Raw genomic sequence first — 21112 nt, 5'->3', positions numbered from 1 at the left:
AGATGCTAAGTCCCTTTGGGGGGGACTTTGGGCTTTTTCACTTTGTAAACCTATAACATGCACAAAAAATATATATAACACTATAAAGGAAAAGGAAAAAGCCAAACAGCATAATATGAGCACTTTAAACAATGGCTAATGTGCTGTAAAAGGGAAGAATCTGGCCCATTCCCCAGCAAGACGTCACTTAAAATCCCAAGTCCCCATGTTGGCGATTAGGCAGAACCTCAGCAGTGGAACAGACCCATTTTGTCAAAACAGAACCTTGTTAAACATCTGGGTATGTATATATGGGTAGATTTTCACTTGACTGAAGAACTTATTTTCTACATCTTAAATGTCTCTCTCAACCACTTTTCCCCTCCAAGCATGCTGTAATGTAAATCACAAACCATTCAGAAAACTTTGATATCCCAAGCACAACTGTTGCATCACCAATTTGACTTGATTAGTCAGTAAATGCACATTTCAGCAGCAGATATACACTATGGGTATTTTTTTAAAGCACAAATCTTTTTAAAGGAATCTGTAATATTACTGCAGCTGTGCACTGCACCAGTTATATTTTGGTGAACATGTAATTGAGGTATTCTTTGCTCAGTGACGAGCAAACTCATTCAAATGGCTAATTCAGTCCTGCAGCTGCAGTGTTAGTTTACACTAAATGGCATGTGTCTTCTTTATTTGATGCAGCCACAGTACACTCGGCTTTAAATCTTAATGGATGATGTCAGTTGCAGTACTGCTCGGCCCTTTAGACCTGATGGCCGTAGACATTTTCCATGACTGTTTTATGACATTTATAACTTCTGTTTTTCTTTACAGAAGCTGTTTAGCCTGGGAGCAGGTGACCGGCAGCTCATCCAGACGCCTCTGAACAACACGTTGCCTGTCACATGTAAAAGTGTTGCTCTGCTCTTCCAGCAGCTGGGTGGGTCCGGGCTCTTTGATAACTACTAACTAGTAATCATGAGACAGGAAGAGACTTATTTAGTCAGACCATGACTTGTTAGTGACTGTACAATTGTATCTCTGCCCCGTCATTAGTTTGTTTTGAACACGAATCCTGCTGTGATGTGTATTGAATGAACAATCATTTCCTGCTGCAGGTTGTCACGTCTACATAATATCACACTTTTTTTATAGGTTTTATAGGTTATAATCTGACAGTTCTGACACTTAAAGAACATTTGTCTTCTGTAATCATATTACTGGCATCATCGTCTTAGGCGATTCAATTAAGCAGCAGCTTGTGTGTGACATATTTCACATTCACATTCCTTTCAGATTGTTAGAGGCTCCGTTCTACTTTGTAAAAGTCCTACAGTGCTGCAGTTTACCACCACGTGATTAGCAATCAAGAGACTTTAGCAATGAGCCATTAAGAACTTAGATTAATTCTACACTAAATGTGTCTGAGGCAAGATTATGTGGTTTTCGCTTTGGTCCATCAATGTTTCTGTTATTTTGACTGGGCTAGAACGAGCACATGATAAAGATTTGATTCAGTTTGCTGGTTTCACGTTGCCATGTTTGCTCAATATGTTATACTGTTCAGACTGTTCAGAACGATTTGCACAGGCAATACGTGCTTTGTTAAAGAGATATAACATGCCTGATTGACCATGACTTATGATGTTTGGAGTGTGTACCTAGCACTTACCTCAGCCTTTAAAAAGGACAGTTTGGCATACTTCATGACCTGAGCAATTAAGCATTATATTTTTAGATTTAAGAGTTGGGTTTTGTTAAATTTTTGCAACTCGAGACGTTACATCCGTTAGAGTTGAGTGTGAAATTAAATATAATTCACCTGCAATTTGATTTGTAATGGAAAGTTGGCCCTCATTTATCCTCATTTATTTGATTAGAAGAATGTGATTCAAAACAGAGTGGATTTTATTTCCTGAGTGTATTAACACCACAAACTTTGTTTGGACAAAGTGGTGAACATGCACATGGGGGGTACTTGCACGATACACATGTGATCAGGGTTATGTGGAAGTCATGCATTTGTAGCCAATCTGGATACACAAAACAAAGCAATCTTGATACAATACCCAGCCATGGCCTCTCAGTCCTCATAAGCCTGTTTCTATTAATCAGTTCAGCATACGTTATGGAGTGCTTTTTGTCCTTGAAAGGGCTACAGGGCCACTATAAATGTGTGTTGGAAAGGTGCTCAATATGTGACATTGTTAAAATAATGCAGCGGAAACTCACCTTACCCCACAACTTATCGTTTGTGTAGTGATTAAACAAACAAGATATAACCTCTTAATTAATGGTAGACAGATTTAGTTTTTTCTTATTTTTTAACCGTTTGGGCAGAGCCAGGCTAGCGGTTTCCCCCTGTTTGTAGGCTAAGCTATGCTAACTGTCTCCTGGCTGTAAGCCTTACTGTATAACTAAGCGAACAAACCTGACAGTGGTGTCATTCTTTTCATCTAACTCTTGGCTAGCAAATCACCGTATTTATTTACTGCAGAGGGTTAATGTAGGGCCATAGATATTCAATGGGTCAGTCTATCTTCTGATCATACCAGAAAAAATTGTATAGTTATCTGTCAGTCCTTAATCCCACTTTGATTAACTATTCATATAATATTTGTTTTGAACTGTGTAGCCGGACAAATGTATGTAGGAATCTCTGATTGAGAGTCAAGCCGTCATGGCATACAGAGTGAAAGTGATAGTTAGATGTTAATCATTCCCCTACCCTTAAAACTGATTTCCCTGCATTCTGACAGGAAGTTAAGTCATAAGTCAGCTGATCAGCTAAACGTAAATGGGGGGGAACATGTGCATTGTTGCTACTTACTATATTAGGTGATTCTCATGTCCATTTAAGGATTTGCTTGTAGCCGTCAGGTCGGCACATTATTCTGTGTGCGCAGGTCACCTGAGTCACCAGAGAGGAATGTGTGTTAAACATGTAGGAAGTACATCCCCCCCGGTGGCAAGATAAAACCGGCCATCAACAGCCCTGTTGTTTGTTGTTTGTTGCCTTTGTCTCTTCTGTTGTCCGGGGATGTTGCTGTCACCTAATTTATTTAGGGCTCGGAAGTGCGTTGCCGTTTCCAAAAGATAAGTAAACGCCTAAACCTGAGATGTGATTATGAAACCAGAGCCTCGGTTATTAAAATGAGCAAGGCACACTCCTTTACAGAATTTACACTCACCGTGTCTATAAAAGATAAAACAACTAATTTGGTTTGATGAGCCTGTTGGTTTGGTTTGGTTGGTTTTGTTGAGGCTCATGTTCAGTTTCCTGTTTATAACTGAAGTGCTTCACTCAGGCAGGCAAACATCCAAAACCAGCGCCCCCAGTGGCGCTGATATGTCTGCCAGTTTTCCTCTCTCTTTATCACTCCAGTGTGTGATGAATTGGTCAGTTGCTTGATAGGAAACAATAACAGGAACTGTAAACTTAGAATTCTTCCTGATTGTCACATCGGTATTTGAAATACAGTATTATTTATACTGTGTGAGCGTGTGTAATTTCCTTTGTTTTTCAGAGATGAGTTTTCCTTTAGTTTTATATTCAGTGTTTGACATAAACTGACCTATTTGGTTGTGGAAATGTATTGTCTTTGTCATGAGCCAGCAGGTTCCATGGCTTAAAAAAAGCAGTGGACAGACTGCAGATTATGTGCAGATATTCAAACGATGGAGATCAGATGGAGGATTACACTAATATTGGTTTAATGCAAATGAAGACAGCTGAACAATGCTGCAGGAACAAAAGTAATTTTGTAGGAATTTACTTAAATACATAAACTGTTCAATACGCCTGCCTCATGTATTTGCCCCGAGCCATGGAAAACAGAAAGGCAGTGCTGTACTCACCTACCAAAGTGATGCTCTCTTCTGATATAAAGGCAGAGTTGCCACTATAGTTTCAGGCTTCTTCTTCACCAAAGAGCCAACACAGCGCAGCCTTTGTGGTGCTGCATAGGCAGCGGTCTCAAACATTGCCTTTCACGTTGACAATTAAATTCAGATTTGGTTGGCGCCACAAGTTTTGGAGTCATGCTGCACCAGACCTATTTTCAAAATGAGATTAGAACACAAACAATTCCATCCAATCCTTAAGTAGCGCTACAACCTTCTATATTAAGATTGGTATGGTTGGTCTGCGAAGCACTGCAAAATTACAAGAACAATTCCACAGAATGTTGTATGTTTTGAATTGCAGTAATCAGTCTTAAAGCTGTTGTGGATACAAACAGAACTTCCAAATGAATATTGTGTGATCTAATCTGTTTGAAGTTTGAAATTCTCCACAAATAGCCATGAATGTTTGATGAATGATCTGGAAAAATGTGGCAGTCGCATTCCAACAAATACCTCATTGTTTTTTGTTCTCTGTTGCTTTCTCTTTACAGGAATCCAAAATGTTCTAAGCCTGTTTTGTGCGGTTCTGACAGAACACAAGGTTTTGTTCCACTCCACCAGTTACCAGAGGCTTGAAGAGGCGTGTCGCGCCCTGGAAGCCCTCATGTTTCCCCTGAAATACAGGTACGCATGTGTTTGACCCAACGGCAGAATAGATTCTCATGTGAATTTCCACTAACAACTCAGCTGGTGCCGTGACTTTCATGGCTTGTGATTCGACTGATGATTAACTTTGTTCATCATTGTATTCAGTTGTATCTGTAATCTGTAATCTGCTGGATACGTTTACTATTTAAACATTTAGCAAAATTCGACCTTGTTTAACATTGTATATTTTATTAACCTCCAAAGGATTTTTCCGTTCACTTTTCAGAATTCACTTCTGCTAAAAGTGCCTTTTACTTGTGCAGTGGTTCGCATCCTGTGACACAACTGATTTTTGAGTGAATTTTAGGAGAAGTAATTTTTACAAATGACTGCACACCACTACATGGCTGCATTCACACCAAATCAGGTGATGTGGCGATTAGTGCAGGGATGTGCAGCGGTGTCACTTAAATGGCCCATTTGTGTCTGTATTAGGTTCCCCATGGTGCTAGCATTTAGCCATGCTGCTGGTATGCTGGGTCCTACACGTTATTGTCTGTCAGCATCAACAGATAAAAAAAAAAAAACCAACAACACACATTTACTTTCAATAACTGACCAGGATGCGAGGGGTTTTTGACTGGTGAACGAGGCCAAATTGAATGGCAACACGTGGAACATAAAGTTACTCTCCATCATGTTTTGTCTGATCGCCGGTAGTCTCGCTTTGCCAGACCCTCCTCCAAAGCGTGCTGGAGGAGGATCTGGCTACTCCCTATAGCATTCGGGGATGGGAGGAAAACGTGCTCTGGTTTATTGGCATTTCTTTAAACCAATCACAATCGTCTTGGGCGGTGCTAAGCACCGGAGAAAAGCCGCTGTGCCACTGCAAAATAGCCTCCAAAGGAACTTGTTTTGATGGAACATTACGTTTAAAAGTTGTTTCAGTCGTGCAACAGAAAACTCAGATTGGACAGATAGTCTAGCTAGCTGTCTGGATTTACCCTGCAGAGATCTGAGAAAAGGTTAACCATAGTCCTCATAAATCGACCGGAGTTTAAAATGCCAACACAAAGTAAGCCCAAGGCAACAGATATCCGGCCTAAATGAGTGATATCTGGCAGATTTTCCATCAGCAACGGAGCAATACCGGAAGTGGAACGCCCAGGATATAGACTAGGTGATTGGACAACACAGTGTGACATCGGGTTGCGTAAAAGTTGATTCTGTTTCAACATTTTGCTGCAGCCTAAACATACTACCCATATTCGAATGTACTGATTTGGTGTGAATACAGCCTTAGTTCCTTGTCCATGTATTCATTTATTGAGACATAACAAACACATCTAAACAGGAGACTAAACAGTGGCCGACAAAACGTGACATATATACATTGAGACAATATTTTGTTGTTTTAAAGGCTGCTTTATATAAGTACCACAGATGTATGAGGACTGTTGTAGTGAAATAAACTATGAATCCCTCTACCAGTTTGGCAATCATTCCCTCATTATTGACTCTCTTTTTCAACTCATGTCACTCTGTCATTATGTTGTATATCAGTATTGATGTCAAGGCGAACAAAGCATGGTTAAAACAGTATGTCACTTCCCCTCAAATCCTCTACCCACCCACAAACCAACCCAGTTCAGGTCCAAAACAGATGGGGACAAACAATATACAGTCAGGTCCATAAATATTGGGACATCGACACAATTCTAATCTTTTTGGCTCTATACACCACCACAATGGAGTTGAAATGAAACGAACAAGATGTGCTTTAACTGCAGACTTTCAGCTTTAAGTTGAGGGTATTTACATCCAAATCAGGTGAACGGTGTAGGAATTACAACAGTTTGTAGATGTGCCTCCCACTTTTTAAGGGACCAAAAGTAATGGGACAATTGGTTGCTCAGCTGTTCCATGGCCAGGTGTGTGTTATTCCCTCATTATCCCATTTACAAGGAGCAGATAAAAGGTCCAGAGTTCATTTCAAGTGTGCTATTTACATTTGGAATCTGTTGCTGTCAACTCTCAATATGAGATCCAAAGAGCTGTCACTATCAGTAAAGCAAGCCATCATTAGGCTGAAAAATCTAAACAAACCCATCAGAGAGATAGCAAAAACATTAGATGTGGCCAAATCAACTGTTTGGAACATTCTTAAAAAGAAAGAACGCACCGGTGAGCTCAGCAACACCAAAAGACCCGGAAGACCACGGAAAACAACTGTGGTGGATGACCGAAGAATACTTTCCCTGGTGAAGGAAACACCCTTCACAACAGTTGGCCAGATCAAGAACACTCTCCAGGAGGTAGGTGTATGTGTGTCAAAGTCAACAATCAAGAGAAGACTTCACCAGAGTGAATACAGAGGGTTCACTACAAGATGTAAACCATTGGTGAGCCTCAAAAAACAGGAAGGCCGGATTAGAGTTTGCCAAACAACATCTAAAAAAGCCTTCACATTTCTGGAACAACATCCTATGGACAGATGAGACAAAGATCAACTTATACCAGAGTGATGGGAAAAGAAGAGTATGGAGAAGGAAAGGAACTGCTCATGATCCAAAGCATACCACCGCATCAGTGAAGTATGGTGGTGGTAGTGTCATGGCGTGGGCATGTATGGCTGCCAATGGAACTGGTTCTCTTGTATTTATTGATGATGTGACTGCTGACAAAAGCAGCAGGATGAATTCTGAAGTGTTTCGGGCAATATTATCTGCTCATATTCAGCCAAATGCTTCAGAATTCATTGACGGCGCTCACAGTGCAGATGGACAATGACCCGAAGCATACTGCGAAAAACAACCAAAGAGTTTTTTTAAGGAAAGAAGTGGAATGTTACGCAATGGCCAAGTCAATCACCTGACCTGAATCCGATTGAGCATGCATTTCACTTGCTGAAGACAAAACTGAAGGGAAAATGCCCCAAGAACAAGCAGGAACTGAAGACAGTTGCAGTAGAGGCCTGGCAGAGCATCACCAGGGATGAAACCCAGCGTCTGGTGATGTCTATGTGTTCCAGACTTCAGGCTGTAATTGAATGCAAAGGATTTGCAACCAAGTATTAAAAAGTGAAAGTTTGATTTATGATTGTTAATCTGTCCCATTACTTTTGGTCCCTTAAAAAGTGGGAGGCACATATACAAACTGTTGTAATTCCTACACCGTTCACCTGATTTGGATGTAAATACCCTCAAATTAAAGCTGAAAGTCTGCAGTTAAAGCACATCTTGTTCGTTTCATTTCAACTCCATTGTGGTGGTGTATAGAGCCAAAAAGATTAGAATTGTGTCGATGTCCCAATATTTATGGACCTGACTGTAGACCCATGCACACTTGACAAACACACACCAGTAAGGACACACAACATCCAAAAGATAAGCTAAAAAAGGTAGACAAATTAAAAGCGATAGAGAGGAGAGAGTATTGATGTAATTCTAATGTCCATTTTGTGCAGCCATAGTTTCTTGAAGATGATGATTATGTAAATGTCCAGAGCTTTTAAATGATATGATTGCAAGATGTATGAACATCACATTAGTGCCAGGCGCAGTTTTTATCTTTAATGCCATCTTTTTAAGTTTAGTCATTTGAGTTTTACTTTCATAACAACGTACACTTAAACACAGGGAAGTATATTTTAGGCTTTCTCAATTCTTCCCCATCTGTCTTCCTAGTCTTATTGTACCAACTATGTGTACTCACTGGTATGTCCTCTCCTGTGTTCAGTTACCCATACATCCCTATTCTGCCTTCGCGGCTGCTGGAGGTGTTGAGCTCACCCACCCCCTTCATCATCGGAGTGCACTCCATGTTTCAGACTGAAATCCAGGATTTGGTGAGTGAAGATGTTTCACAGGCATCCAGCAATCTCTCTTACTTGCATGCAGAACTAGAAGATCATACATTGTTGAATGCTGTCAAACACCTGTGAATCATTAACAAGTATTGTAGTCTTTAGAGTGTGTTTTTATATCTTAAATGTCAGGATGCATTATATTTTAGGACTTTCTACTGACAAGGGGAGTTTTTTTTTTTTTTTTTAATCTAAAACGTCCTTTAGATTTAAGATGTTTTTGAGATACGATAAGATACACCTTTGTTGAACCCCAGCGGGGAAATTCGGTTGTTGCAACATTACAAAAGAAAAACACACAAAGATGAAGTAATCTGCCCTTTAACAAGATGTTTATTAAACTGGTTTCGGCTGAACTTTGTCAGGCTTACGTGTCGTTCCTCACAGTACTCTCTCCAGCTGCAATCAAACCACCTGACCTGTCTGTGTTTTATGTGTGTATATCAGTTAGATGTTATTATTGCTGACCTGGATGGAGGAACAATAAAAATTCCTGAGTGCATCCATTTGTCCCTGCTCCCTGAACCTCTGTTACACCAAACACAGACTTCCCTGTCCCTGGTAAGCACAAACATAGACACACACACACACACACACACACATAGTGTGCAGCCATATTATTTAAATAATCATATTATGATGACATTTAAAGTGAGCAAGCAAAAATGTATTTATTCATGAAATCATTCAACTTTGAACAGCAAATACACAAGTCTCAATGGTTGTCTGTCTTTCACACAGACAACCACTTTAATACATACAGAGTAATTCTTGGATTCTTATACTCAAATGTATGGAGGGTGGAAGCTGCCAACAACAAAAATTAAGAAATTCCTTGATAAATAAATGAATAGGCAATTAAATGTACCAATAATAAAAAATTAATATTGGCATTAATTAATTGATGTGTGACAAATAATTTTGTTTTGTTTAAATTTGCTTATTTATTTATGTATTTACCTTTGTATTAATTCCCCTATTTATTTACTTTCCTACTGAATTTTCCCATGTATTTATTTATTTTATTAATTTAAATTTTTATATATTTTAATTTTATTTTTGCATTTATTTAGTATTTATTTTTAAATGTATTTATTCATTTTTAAATGTATTTATGGATTATTTTTTTCTTTGCATTTCACCCCCTATTTGTTTTACCCTCAACTTATTTATTTATCTATTATTTTCTTTATACATGTCTATATGCATGTCTTCTTTATTATGTAAATGAGGGGGCTGTCATTCAAAGTGTGTCATAGGGGTCAACTTTTCGCCTATGAGTTGATCAACAGCAGAGTTTGCTCGAGCTTAATTTTATCAACTAATTAGTGCCTGCATTTATTTTTAATACTATTTTTAGATCATTTATTTATCAAATCTTTTATTTATTTTTGATTTGGGCAGCTTCCGTCCTCCATACAACATGCTCAGTGACTGCTGGTAAAATTTATGTTTTTTCCTTTCTTAATTAAATCACAATTTTTTAGGGTATGCTGTATTTAATCTGGTTACGCATTGTGCACAAGAAATGTTCACTTACTCCACATAAAAGCATGTTATTCTTTGTAGGTTTTGCACCCTGATCTGGAGATAGCAGACAATGCGTTCCCTCCGCCTCGCACTGCACCCTCCAACCTCAAGTTGTTGGTAAGTCAGCATTAGTATCGCATGCCCTCTTTTCATTCATGATCCTCTGGGTGAAGGCATATGTCCTCATGTGGGAGGACGACATGATTGCCTTCATCAGTGAGGGCACTAACTGACAGTAATCTATAACCCTTAAGAAAAAAAACTATGTTGCCTAATTAACTTAACTAACAACTAACTGCATTTGTGGCATAGCTGTTTGATGAGTCATGTTTGTGTGTGTATGTTCCAGGACAAGGAGGTGAGGTCTGTCTTTCTCAGGTTGTTTGCACAACTCTTCCAGGGCTACAGGTCTTGCCTGCAGCTCATCCGCATTCATTCTGAACCCGTTATTCACTTTCACAAGGTAAGATAACAACATTATGGAATTCCCAGTGATGACATTCAGATTTTGCAAAAACCTTATTTTCCAATACATGACCTTGGATTAAACTCCTTTAGTAATTGCTCTGCAGCAAACACATTGTTCTTTTTTAACTGCCAAGAATGTTTGTAGCTGGATTCCAGTAGTGAGGGTGGAATTACGTGTAAAGACCTGACGGATAAAGCTGTCAGGGTTGTATAAAGTGTGTGTTTGTGTGTGGATGTGTGAGTGTGCATGTTGTTATAAATGTGTTTTTGAGGCTCCATGACTCTTCCGTGATGCTATCTTTTTGTTTATGCAAGCTTCGGACACAGTCCCATAACCTTGGGCAAAGCCCGGCAAAGAGCCATATGAAACGTATTAGGTTTACATTGTTGTTTTGTGCTGGGCTTTTTGTTTGTTCGTGTCTGTGGTGTCTCCGTGGTAACCGCTCAGCACATCATCCTCAAAGTACCCCACATGGATCACATTATAAACAAACGCTCAGCTTATTCGCCTGGAATCGCTGAGTGGGGGAAGGCTTGTGTGAACTGTGTTTTATCTCTTCTACCCACAAGCACAAATAAGTATGCATAAAGTAAATAACATTCATTTGAATGTAGTCATTTATAAGTTGATTTATTTCCTTTTTTGTACATGCTGAAGAACTTATCCATGATTTCAACAATTAAAGATGCCGGTCTCAGGCCCCCTTGCAGAGATATTTTTGCACATTTTGTAATCTTATTCAAAAAATGGCTGTGATCACTATGCTTGTTTTTCAGTCTGCAGCATATCCATATGAACAAGATTACATTGCTCCCATCTGTGTGGGATTGTAACTGATCTAATTCTGACATTATCCAGACTGCCTTCCTGGGCCAGCGAGGCCTCATTGAGAATGATTTTCTGACCAAGGTTTTGGATGGCATGGCCTTCGCTGGCTTTGTCTCAGAGAGAGGTCCGCCTTACAGAGCCTGCGATCTCTTTGATGAGGTACTGTACCATGATGCTCCACTTAAAGCTGAACTTTATTACGCTTTGCTTTTTAGCTGTAAGTGGAGAAGTTCATACACAAACTTTTTTTTTTACACTGAAGTGACTATAAAATAGTTTTTAATGTGGACTGGTGACATATGGACGATACACTATCAGTTATGATAGCCAAGTAGTTATGCCGTAGGAGCACTGTGATACTTTTCAATGTATTTTACTAGATTATCCACCCCTTTTAATAGAGTATAAACTGTACACTGTTTTATTGTGTGTTTTGTAGCTGGTCGCCTTAGACACTGACAGCTTTAAGGAAGAAGAGGTCAGCCCTGCCAAGCTGCAGAAGCACATCAGGGTATTCTCTGAGCAGCTATACAGAAATGTAAGACTTCATGCAACTACAACTACATCTCTGTTCTTTTGGCATGTAGGACATATGTCCTCATTTTAGCATGCTGTGCACTTGTTTTGCTGTATAGACAGTTGGGTATCCTATTAATACATGTGGTTCCCTGGTGGGTGTACTATAGGAGAACCCAAACCCCCACATGGCTTTCCAGAAAGTGCCTCGGCCATCGGAGGGATCCCACCTGCGGGTGCACCAGGTACCCTTCCCCCTGCTGGATGACGAAAAGGTGGAGAAGATGCTACAGGAGGGTGTGGCAAAACACAGCAGCGCACCTCCTTCTACACGACCTGAGAGGAAGTGTGTAGTACCTGCCGGACCACCTGTCGGTATGGGCAACTTTAAAATGCTGTAATGTACAATGCATGCTTTACATACCTGCAGTGTTTTGTGTCTTTCCATAAAACTGGGCTGTGTATGCAGTAGAATAGCGATAACATTTTTGAAATTGGTGCTAAATTACCAGAGAAAACTAAGATAAAAATGTGTGGTATTCCCTTTCGCTCAAACAGTAGAAAACCTAAAACTACCAGAATGCACTGTGCCGTACCGGACCAATAAATGCTCCTGCTGGTGGGTGGCGTTATGCAAGCACGTCAAGCTTGTCCATGTTGACAGCGGCCGGCTGGTAACTAACAGCTTGTATAACATTAAGAAGCTCAAAGCTGAAATATGTTTCTGAAAACATTTTAGGCGAGAAATAGGCAATACAGTAACCCCACTTGGTTTTTATGTGAACAGCACTGCCTAGTTTTATAATTTAATCTGAGTTCGGTCTGAGTTTGAGAAAGAGAGAGAGGGGCAACTGTCGCACTTGATCCGCTTCGATACTTTTTGTGTCCGTATGCGGAAGTACAGTCTGTAGTTCAGGCAACAGGCCCTAGGGCCAGCAGCAAACCTCGAAGTGGCATGTTTTAAGTCAAACACGTCACTTGGTGGTTTTTCTGCTGGCCTAATTGGGGAGATCTGGCCACTGGTAAGATGAAGGAAAGTTTACCATAGTTCCTTTACACATACTACCAACCTTTGACTTGTGAAAATGCTCTGATGTTTGCTGCAGTTGTAGTTTCAACCTGCAGTGATTCCTCTCATATTCTGTCTTTCTGTATTCCAGTGCCCATAATGGGTAAGATTGGCTCCGTGTTTAACAGCGCTCGCAGGCTGGAGGTGGTGCGGAGCTGCATTTCCTTCGTATTTGACAACAAGACCCTGGAGACTGAAAAGGTGATGCCCAATGTCTATCATCAGTGGAGCTTATCAACCTTTTAAACAAGCTCATTAACTGGAGGCAGCTTTGTGTTGCACCCACCCAGCAGACCGTTATGGAGCTGTACTGTAGATCTTTCTTCACCTTCATTATCCTCATATCTCCCAGCTGCCACACAGACACAGAAATAAATAGGGCCTGTTATCAAACACTCTGAATCCATGTTGATATGTGGCTATCTTTGCTAATCAATAGTTACTGTTGTAACACAGAGGTTAATCAGTTCCTGTCATTTGTGTTTCACCTCTACGCCCATCTACACTGCACTAAGATGCCCTTTGTTGTGGTCCAATGTATAGGATTCTACCCAATATGCATTCAATGTGTTTAAAATTGGATTGCCAGTTACTTTATGTATCCCACTGGCTTCATATAGGAGTTATATAATCCTGGCCTGCATCTCTGTGTAAGAATGCATAGCATGCATCCTCTGAATCCTCTATGAGCCTGTAAATGCTTTTCTGTCAAATGGCCATTCCCATACAGCAGGTCGAAGTACTGTGTTGGTACATCGTGTTGCTGTTAGCAGTGAATGGATAAAACAAATCAAATTACTCTTTATCAATATTTCATAAAACAAGGTCCTGCTTTCTCAAAAAGCCTGAAAATCTCAAGAAACAAAGTTTTTTCCCATTTTTTGAACGATCACAAATTGTCAATTGTCTTCTCTCGATCTGAAATCAACCTCTCTTGTCAGGTCAGTTACTTTATTTGGAGGCATTTCTTTTTTCTTCTAAAACCCTCTTTGTCCACTTTTCTCTCAACAGACACTTCCGGCTGCACTGCGAGCACTTAAAGGCAAGGCAGCTCGCCAGTGTCTGACTGAGGAACTAAGTCTTCACGTTCAGCAGAACCGCGCCATACTGGACCACCAACAGTTTGATTACATCATTCGTATGATGAATTGTGCCCTTCAGGTAAGTCACGCCAACACAAGTCTCAGACCCTTTCTGCTGCATCAGTACTGGAAACTGATGGAAATGTGTAAAATACTCCATGCCGCCTTGGAAGTGTTTTCTATTACTTTAAAAAGTCTTGATTTTTTTATTTTTTTTATTTTTATTTTTTTATCAAAAATAAATTCACAATGACTTTGATAATCAAACTTCGTTTAAGTCATTTATCAAGCAACACATTACCCGTCATTCATTGTTTCCAGCTTATTTTTAAAGATTCTTTTTTTGGCTTGTATTGCCTTAATTGATAGGACAGATTGTAAGGAAAGTGGGAGAGATGGGGGGGATACATGCAGCAAAGGGCCGCAGGTTGGAACTGAACCCGCGGCCGCTGCGACAAGGACTGAGCCTCTGTACATGCTCAACTAGGTGAGCTAACCAGGCGCCTCATTGTTTCTAGCTTCTTGAAAGTGAATATTTGCAGCACTTCTCTGTTTTATATTGTTGTAAATGTAATAGCTTTGGGTTTTGGACTGTTTAATCGGACAAAACAATCGATTTGAAGATGTTGCCTTGGACTCGAGAAAACTGTGATGTTCATTTCTGACATCTGGTTGACTGAACATTCGGTTGATTATTAAAAACAACTACAAAACAAATCTGTCTAACCAAACACATGATGCAATATTCAGTGACATTGCAACATACGTCAGTAACTGTGATGTCATCAACATTTTATCCGGGTTTTTACTGTTGAATGATGTGGTTTTCAACATGTTGATCTGCTGAAAATAACTGACATTTTAAGACTGTATATAAATTTAAACTTTTTTTGTTTGTTATTCAAACAGGAATTTGACCTGAACTGTTATTTATTGTTGTTCTTATAAGAATAGAACATAATATAATTTGAAAAAAATCATACTAGAATATTGTTCAAAGATTAATTCAAATTTTTTTTTAAGATTATTTTTCTTGGCATTTAGGCCTTTATTGTGACAGCTTAGACATGAAAGGTGAGAGAGAGGGGGAATGACATGCAGGAAAGTGCCGCAGGTCAGAATCGAACCCACGGCCTCTGCATCTAGGACTGAGCCTCTATACATCGGCAAGCGCCCCACCTCTAGGCCACCCAGGCATCCAATTCAATAACATTTCTTAGCCAACAGACAACAGTAAAGGTTAGCAGATATCTTCCTCCTAGGCTTGCTCAACAGATCTGACCTGAAAATATTTTCCTGACCCACATTTTGACCCAAAAAATATCTGCAAAAATGCTTTTCTGGCCATTATACAGCGCCATAACTCAGGAAAAGAAGGGGAGACATTTGGTCGGATACTGAATTGGTGACACTACTCTTGAAACTGGTGATTGTTTAGATCTTCTGTGCTGCCGGGTTGAAGATGTGTGTGTGAAGCATCTACGTTTTGCCAAAAAAAAATCACTTAATACCTTGACTGGTTGGCGGAGGCATACAACCGCAATGCAGTTATTATTATTAATTATGCAATAGTTTAGTTTATTCTCAACCTGTCTTTATTTACATCTGCTAGCATGTTGTATGACTGAGCCACTGCAATACTGCTCGTTGTTTATCAGATAGTATGTTTGTCTCTTTCTGATGCCCTCATGCCTCGGCTACTTGTCAAAGTGAGTAAGTAATGTGTTTTTGTGCAGCTCATAAAGAGTGAGTGAGGCTTCACTCAACCAGAGCAGCCGAGTCTTTATTGGTAGTTCCTCATGTTTTACTGCCTTGAATCAGCCCCTTCCAGGGATTTTAATAATTTTAAGCAGTCCTCACAGAGTGCAGCTTTTATGGAGTGACTTTAGATTCCAGTCATTCTTCCCCTCCCAAAATGATGGAAAGCCAATTTATCCCACCATCTGCTCGGGCCAGGGACATGCAAGGTCATTTGACGTGTCGTTTTCTCCACAATTATACAACGGGACAAAATGAGGCCAAGTGCAAAATTGTTGACTTTGGCTAATATAATGGCAAGGCTACTGATTTGCAAACATAATTATTAATGTCTTTCCACACATGCAGGAAGAGGTGAAAAGAAAAGGTTGTTGTATCATCCCTTTTATGCTGTGTAATGTCTGACTGTCTTTACTGTCCGAGCAGCTCAGAGCTCATCTCTGCTCCTGGAAACAGTTTGTCCGTGATGTGCATTTGTTCAAAAGCCAAAAAGTGGCGAGATGTCTGGATAAAACCATCTCTTTTGCATGGCCTTTTTAGTCAAGACTTGAATTATATTTAAAGTCTATATTGATGCAAAACTGCATGCTGTTTCATTGATAGCCAGGCAGCCAGTGCGTCTTTTTGTGTGTTGGCACAGATGAGTGATACATTATTTTCGAATTGTTTCAAAGCTAGACCCAAAATAAGCTTCAACACGAAGTGATGAAAAATGCAGCATACCTCCCCGAAGGATGCCAAAAGGAGATACATATGAAATGCATGATCCTAGTCATAGAAGAAGTACACTTTTGTTAACCGCAACATGGGATAATATTGTTCTGTTTGTTTGTTTTTAGATTTTATTGTGTATTGTTTTGTCATTTCTTCTCTTACTTCAAGATGGAAGCCAGTCATTTGTTCCTGGCTTTCATTTCTTGGTCTTAGCTCGGTTGTGAGGGATTTGTCCCAGATGAGCTGTGAAAGAAATATAAATAGTAAATTGCTGGGACACTAATTACTTTCATATTCTGCACTCTGCCATTTCTTTTAACGCCCAGCCACGTAAGAACCCCAAAATGAGATGTGCGTGCGTGTGTGTGTGCGTGTGTGATCCTTTGTGCCTAACAAAAGCCAAGGTGACTTATTCGCTAAATGTTGTTTGCTATTTGTACAATGACAGCATGTTGCCTCATTAGGATTTCTGGCGTCCATGTTGAGGTGACACATTGATTTTCAATGACATCGTCATTATAAGGCCAATTATAACATTTATCGTTTAACTGTCAACTCCAGGCTAAGTGACGGTTCTGTTGTCTGGTTGCAATCAGTGTTCGCAGGGAAGCAGAGCCGCAGGAAGCGTTATGTAATATAAATATGTACAACAGGTCAAAGGTTTGAATCAGTTGGTACTGTAACTTGTATTTGTAAAAAAAAAAAATGGTGATACATTCTCTGGAATGAGTTAATACAGTTAGTGATGCATTTTTCCTGTCTAAACATCTGCTGCAATCCCTATCTGTGCTGTGACTGCCATGAATGAATGACCCTTATTAAGGTATTTGAGTTAATTGCACATTTATTTGTGTGCGTGTTCGTGTGCACTGGTCAGTGCTCCAGCTTTTAGAAGTAAACGTTGCGCAAGCCATGTGGGGGAATGAGTCCTGCTGTGGATGTATCCTGGCATCCCAACCATTTCCTGTCAGATAGGATTATGAGCCCTCTGCGCTCTGCTCTCTCATGGCCGAGGGCCTCATGATGGTGCTCAAAAACACACTCTGAATGGCAGTTTACTGTGAGAGGGGATTAGGGCGGGAGGTCCATGGGAAGCGGCTGCAACGGCATGGAGTCCATGAGTTCCGCATGAGTTTGACCGTCTGATGTGGAACAGTGTGCAAGAACGCACGTTACACACAGATGTTGTTGGAGAGTAAGAAGCACTTTATCAGGCCTGTCTGGAGCACATACCAACTGTGTCTGTCCCCCCCCCCCCTCTTGAAAGGCTGCCTGCTGTGCTTTAATCACTTTGAACATCTCCTTTAAAGTGAATAGATGATTATATTTTTACATTATTTAGATCATAAATTTGTCTTATGCTGTGAGAACATGGACTCTGTCTGCCTTAGTGGCCTTGATGGACTGTCTTACGTAACATGGCCACTGGGAATCTGAACTGGGTATCATTCCCATGTTGATAACTGTTTCTCTAGGACGTCCAACAGTATGACCAGGTAAACATCTGCACGACTCACATTTCATGCTTTCGCTATGGAATCTCTGTTTGTTGCTCATCTGGACAGCACAGAGGTCAACTATGTGGCTTATTCCTCTTCATTAGTGATTCAAGACACAATTAACATTAATAGCCTCTAAATTTAGAAATTCTTTGTGTGTGTGTCTGTAGCCACAAAAGATTCATACAAACATTGCATGTGTCGGTCAGTTTGTGCCTGTGTCTCTGGAACACACAGGAAGCTGCTTTTTGTTCACATCCTTCAACGTTTCTGTCTCACAATTGTGCTTCTTGTTTTTGCTAGCTGTGTAAGTGCCTGAAACAGAATAGCTGTTAGTCATCATAGCCATTATAGCTCCTGCTGCTTTAAGAATGAGGTGACACTTACAGAAAATAATAGGAGGCACAGTGTCCTCACAAACAGAAATGTGGGGATACACAACACCCCCCTCTCCCTCCATTTTTGAAATCCCAAAAAAAGCATGTAACATATTTCCCCACCCTGCACCATTTGGCTCTATTTCGGCTATGGCAATGATTGAGTCATACTTTTACCTTTTGTCAAGCTCCTCATGTGATGCTGATAGACTAGAAACAGCTCTGCTCAACTTCTCTGACCTGCTGTAGATATTACTGCTTATCTGTTCACTTTGTTAGTTGACCTCCAAAGCTTTTGAGCTGTCACTTAGCCTCTCTGTCTGCTAACAGAAGATAAATCATCTTCTTCTCTTTCTACTTCTAAGGAAGAGGTTTGTTGGTGATAACAAGTGTGGCTTAAGTAAACCTGATAATGTCTACTTTATATGAAATATGATGTGTTGATGCAGCCTATGGACAAAGCTTTTCTTCCTCTGAAGCAAGACTTCCGCCTTTTCAGCGCTGAAAAAAATAAATGTCTGTCTTCATAAGTTTCTTTTTCAAAGAACCGATGACATGCATCGCTGAACTTCACTCTTCTTTTTGGGATTAATGCTTATTTGTTAATTATTCACACTTTTCTGCCTGTGTGTTTCCAGTTGTTGTTCTATTTTGACTGGGCTCCATGAACTCCTGTGACCTGCAGCATTGTTAAGGATGCTGGTAAACAATGCTTTGGTGCCGCTCCAAGCTGGAAAATTTCACCACAGCCCAAATAACTGCAAAGAAAAACACAAGTGACAAGAAAAAATAGAACACAAACTGTGTTGCTTAGTCGACGGGGGGCGGCGCCGCCTTTCATGTGTCGCTGTGGAACTTGTGTTTTGCATTTTCTCCCCTCTGTACATTCTTGTGTGGCGGTGCCAGAGTTCCCCATCACAGACCACTATCAGAAAGTGCAGCCTTCTTCTCCCTATCTCTCCTGGCAAATTTACTACTCTGATGTGTGTGTGTGTGTGTGTGTTTGCATTTTCACGTCACATAAAAAGAGGGAAATGCGTGTTATTTACAGTATACAGTAATTATGAGTTCCCACTGTGGGTCATGAGGTGCGGCACCAAGTCAGAATCAGTGCTGTTGTTTGTACAAGGTCTTAAATCAAGTTTCCTCTGGCCATTCTCATTTACAGTGTTCAATAAATAAATCCCAACAAAGCTTACCAGAGACAAGTACCAATTTCCTGTGAAGTACTTTTAAGTCCAACTTGCGGCCTTTTCTCTTATTCTCCTGTTCTCATTGTTCTCTGCGATCGCTGCAAGAAAAGTTTTTTTTTTTTTTTTTGCCTCCGCTCTAAGCCTCTTAATGTACTGTTCATCTTAATACCATTTTCTTGAAAGCACCACTAAGTGCTGCCTCTTTGACCTGAAACAATCCCAAATACAAAGACACTTTGGCGTGGTGTGTAAATGTCAAGGAGGGAATATTAATAATAATAATAATAATAATAACTATTCCCTGATCAAACAAAATTTAAAAAAAAAGAGAATTAAATTTGCTTTCTCGCTAGTCGTGGCTTCTTGATAAATGGACACAACATGTTATAGCCAAAATGACTGGATTTTATGCAATACCTTTTCTTCAGTGAGACTTGTATGGCAATCTAGTTCAAGAATGTAAAACATCCATCCATCCATCTTCATCCGCTTATCCGGGGTCGGGTCGCGTGGGTAGCAGCTCCAGCAGGGGACCCCAAACTTCCCTTTCCCGGGCCACATTAACCAGCTCAGACTGGGGGATCCCGAGGCGTTCCCAGGCCAGGTTAGAGATATAATCCCTCCACCTAGTCCTGGGTCTCCCCCGAGGCCTCCTCCCAGCTGGACGTGCCCGGAACACCTCTCTAGGGAGGCGCCCATGGGGCATCCTTACCAGATGCCCGAACCACCTCAACTGGCTCCTTTCGACGCAAAGGCACAGCGGCTCTACTCCGAGCTCCTCACAGATAACTGAGCTTCTCACCCTATCTCTAAGGGAGACGCCAGCTACCCTCCTGAGGAAACCCATTTCGGCCACTTGTACCCTGGATCTTGTTCTTTCAGTCATGACCCAGCCTTCATGACCATAGGTGAGGGTAGGAACAAAAACTGACCGGTAGATTGAGAGCTTTGCCTTCTGGCTCAGCTCTCTTTTTCGTCTCAACGGTGCGATAAATTGAATGTAATACCGCACCTGCTGTGCCGATTCTCCGACCAATCTCCCGCTCCATTGTCCCCTCACTCGCGAACAAGACCCCAAGGTACTTGAACTCCTTCACTTGGGGTAAGGACTCATTCCCTACCTGGAGAAGGCACTCCATCGGTTTCCTGCTGACAACTATGGCCTCCGATTTAGAGGTGCTGATCCTCATCCCAGCCGCTTCACACTCGGCTGCGAACCGATCCAGTGAGTGCTGAAGGTCACAGGCCGATGATGCCATCAGGACCACATCATCTGCAAAAAAGCAGCGATGAGATCCCCAGCCCACCGAACTGCAACCCCTCTCCACCCCGACTATGCCTCGATATCCTGTCCATAAATACTACAAACAGGATTGGTGACAAGCGCAGCCCTGGCGGAGGCCAACTCTCACCTGAAACGAGTCCAACTTACTGCCGAGAACCCGGACACAGCTCTCGCTTTGGTCGTACAGAGATTGGATGGCCCTGAGAAGGCACCCCCGTACTCCCGCAGCACCTCCCACAGTATCTTCCGGGGCACCCGGTCATACGCCTTCTCCAGATCCACAAAACACATGTAGACTGGTTGGGCATACTCCCAGGCTCCCTCCAGGATCCTTGCGAGAGTAAAGATCTGGTCCGTTGTTCCACGACCAGGACGGAATCTGCATTGTTCCTCTTCAACCTGAGATTCGACTATCGACCGAACCCTCCTTTCCAGCACCTTG

At 41.0% G+C, this 21112-nt stretch overlaps 1 protein-coding gene across 4 annotated transcripts in view; it reads left to right on the top strand.

Annotated features, from left to right (window-relative positions):
• Positions 1 to 21112, top strand: part of sbf2 (SET binding factor 2) — a 110349-nt gene that overhangs the window by 46421 nt on the left and 42816 nt on the right. For all 4 annotated transcript variants that reach the window (XM_078248231.1, XM_078248213.1, XM_078248240.1 and 1 more), the window contains 11 exons: positions 826 to 931; positions 4389 to 4521; positions 8224 to 8332; positions 8798 to 8911; positions 9920 to 9997; positions 10230 to 10343; positions 11208 to 11336; positions 11617 to 11715; positions 11864 to 12068; positions 12854 to 12963; positions 13774 to 13923. In XM_078248231.1, the coding sequence (XP_078104357.1) occupies positions 826 to 931; positions 4389 to 4521; positions 8224 to 8332; positions 8798 to 8911; positions 9920 to 9997; positions 10230 to 10343; positions 11208 to 11336; positions 11617 to 11715; positions 11864 to 12068; positions 12854 to 12963; positions 13774 to 13923 (1347 nt within the window). The remainder of the gene's footprint in view (positions 1 to 825; positions 932 to 4388; positions 4522 to 8223; positions 8333 to 8797; positions 8912 to 9919; positions 9998 to 10229; positions 10344 to 11207; positions 11337 to 11616; positions 11716 to 11863; positions 12069 to 12853; positions 12964 to 13773; positions 13924 to 21112) is intronic.

Source organism: Sander vitreus, chromosome 1, assembly GCF_031162955.1.
Source record: "Sander vitreus isolate 19-12246 chromosome 1, sanVit1, whole genome shotgun sequence".
Classification (NCBI taxonomy): domain Eukaryota; kingdom Metazoa; phylum Chordata; class Actinopteri; order Perciformes; family Percidae; genus Sander; species Sander vitreus.
Note: the sequence above shows the minus strand (reverse complement) of the source record. Positions and strands in the feature narration are given on the sequence as shown.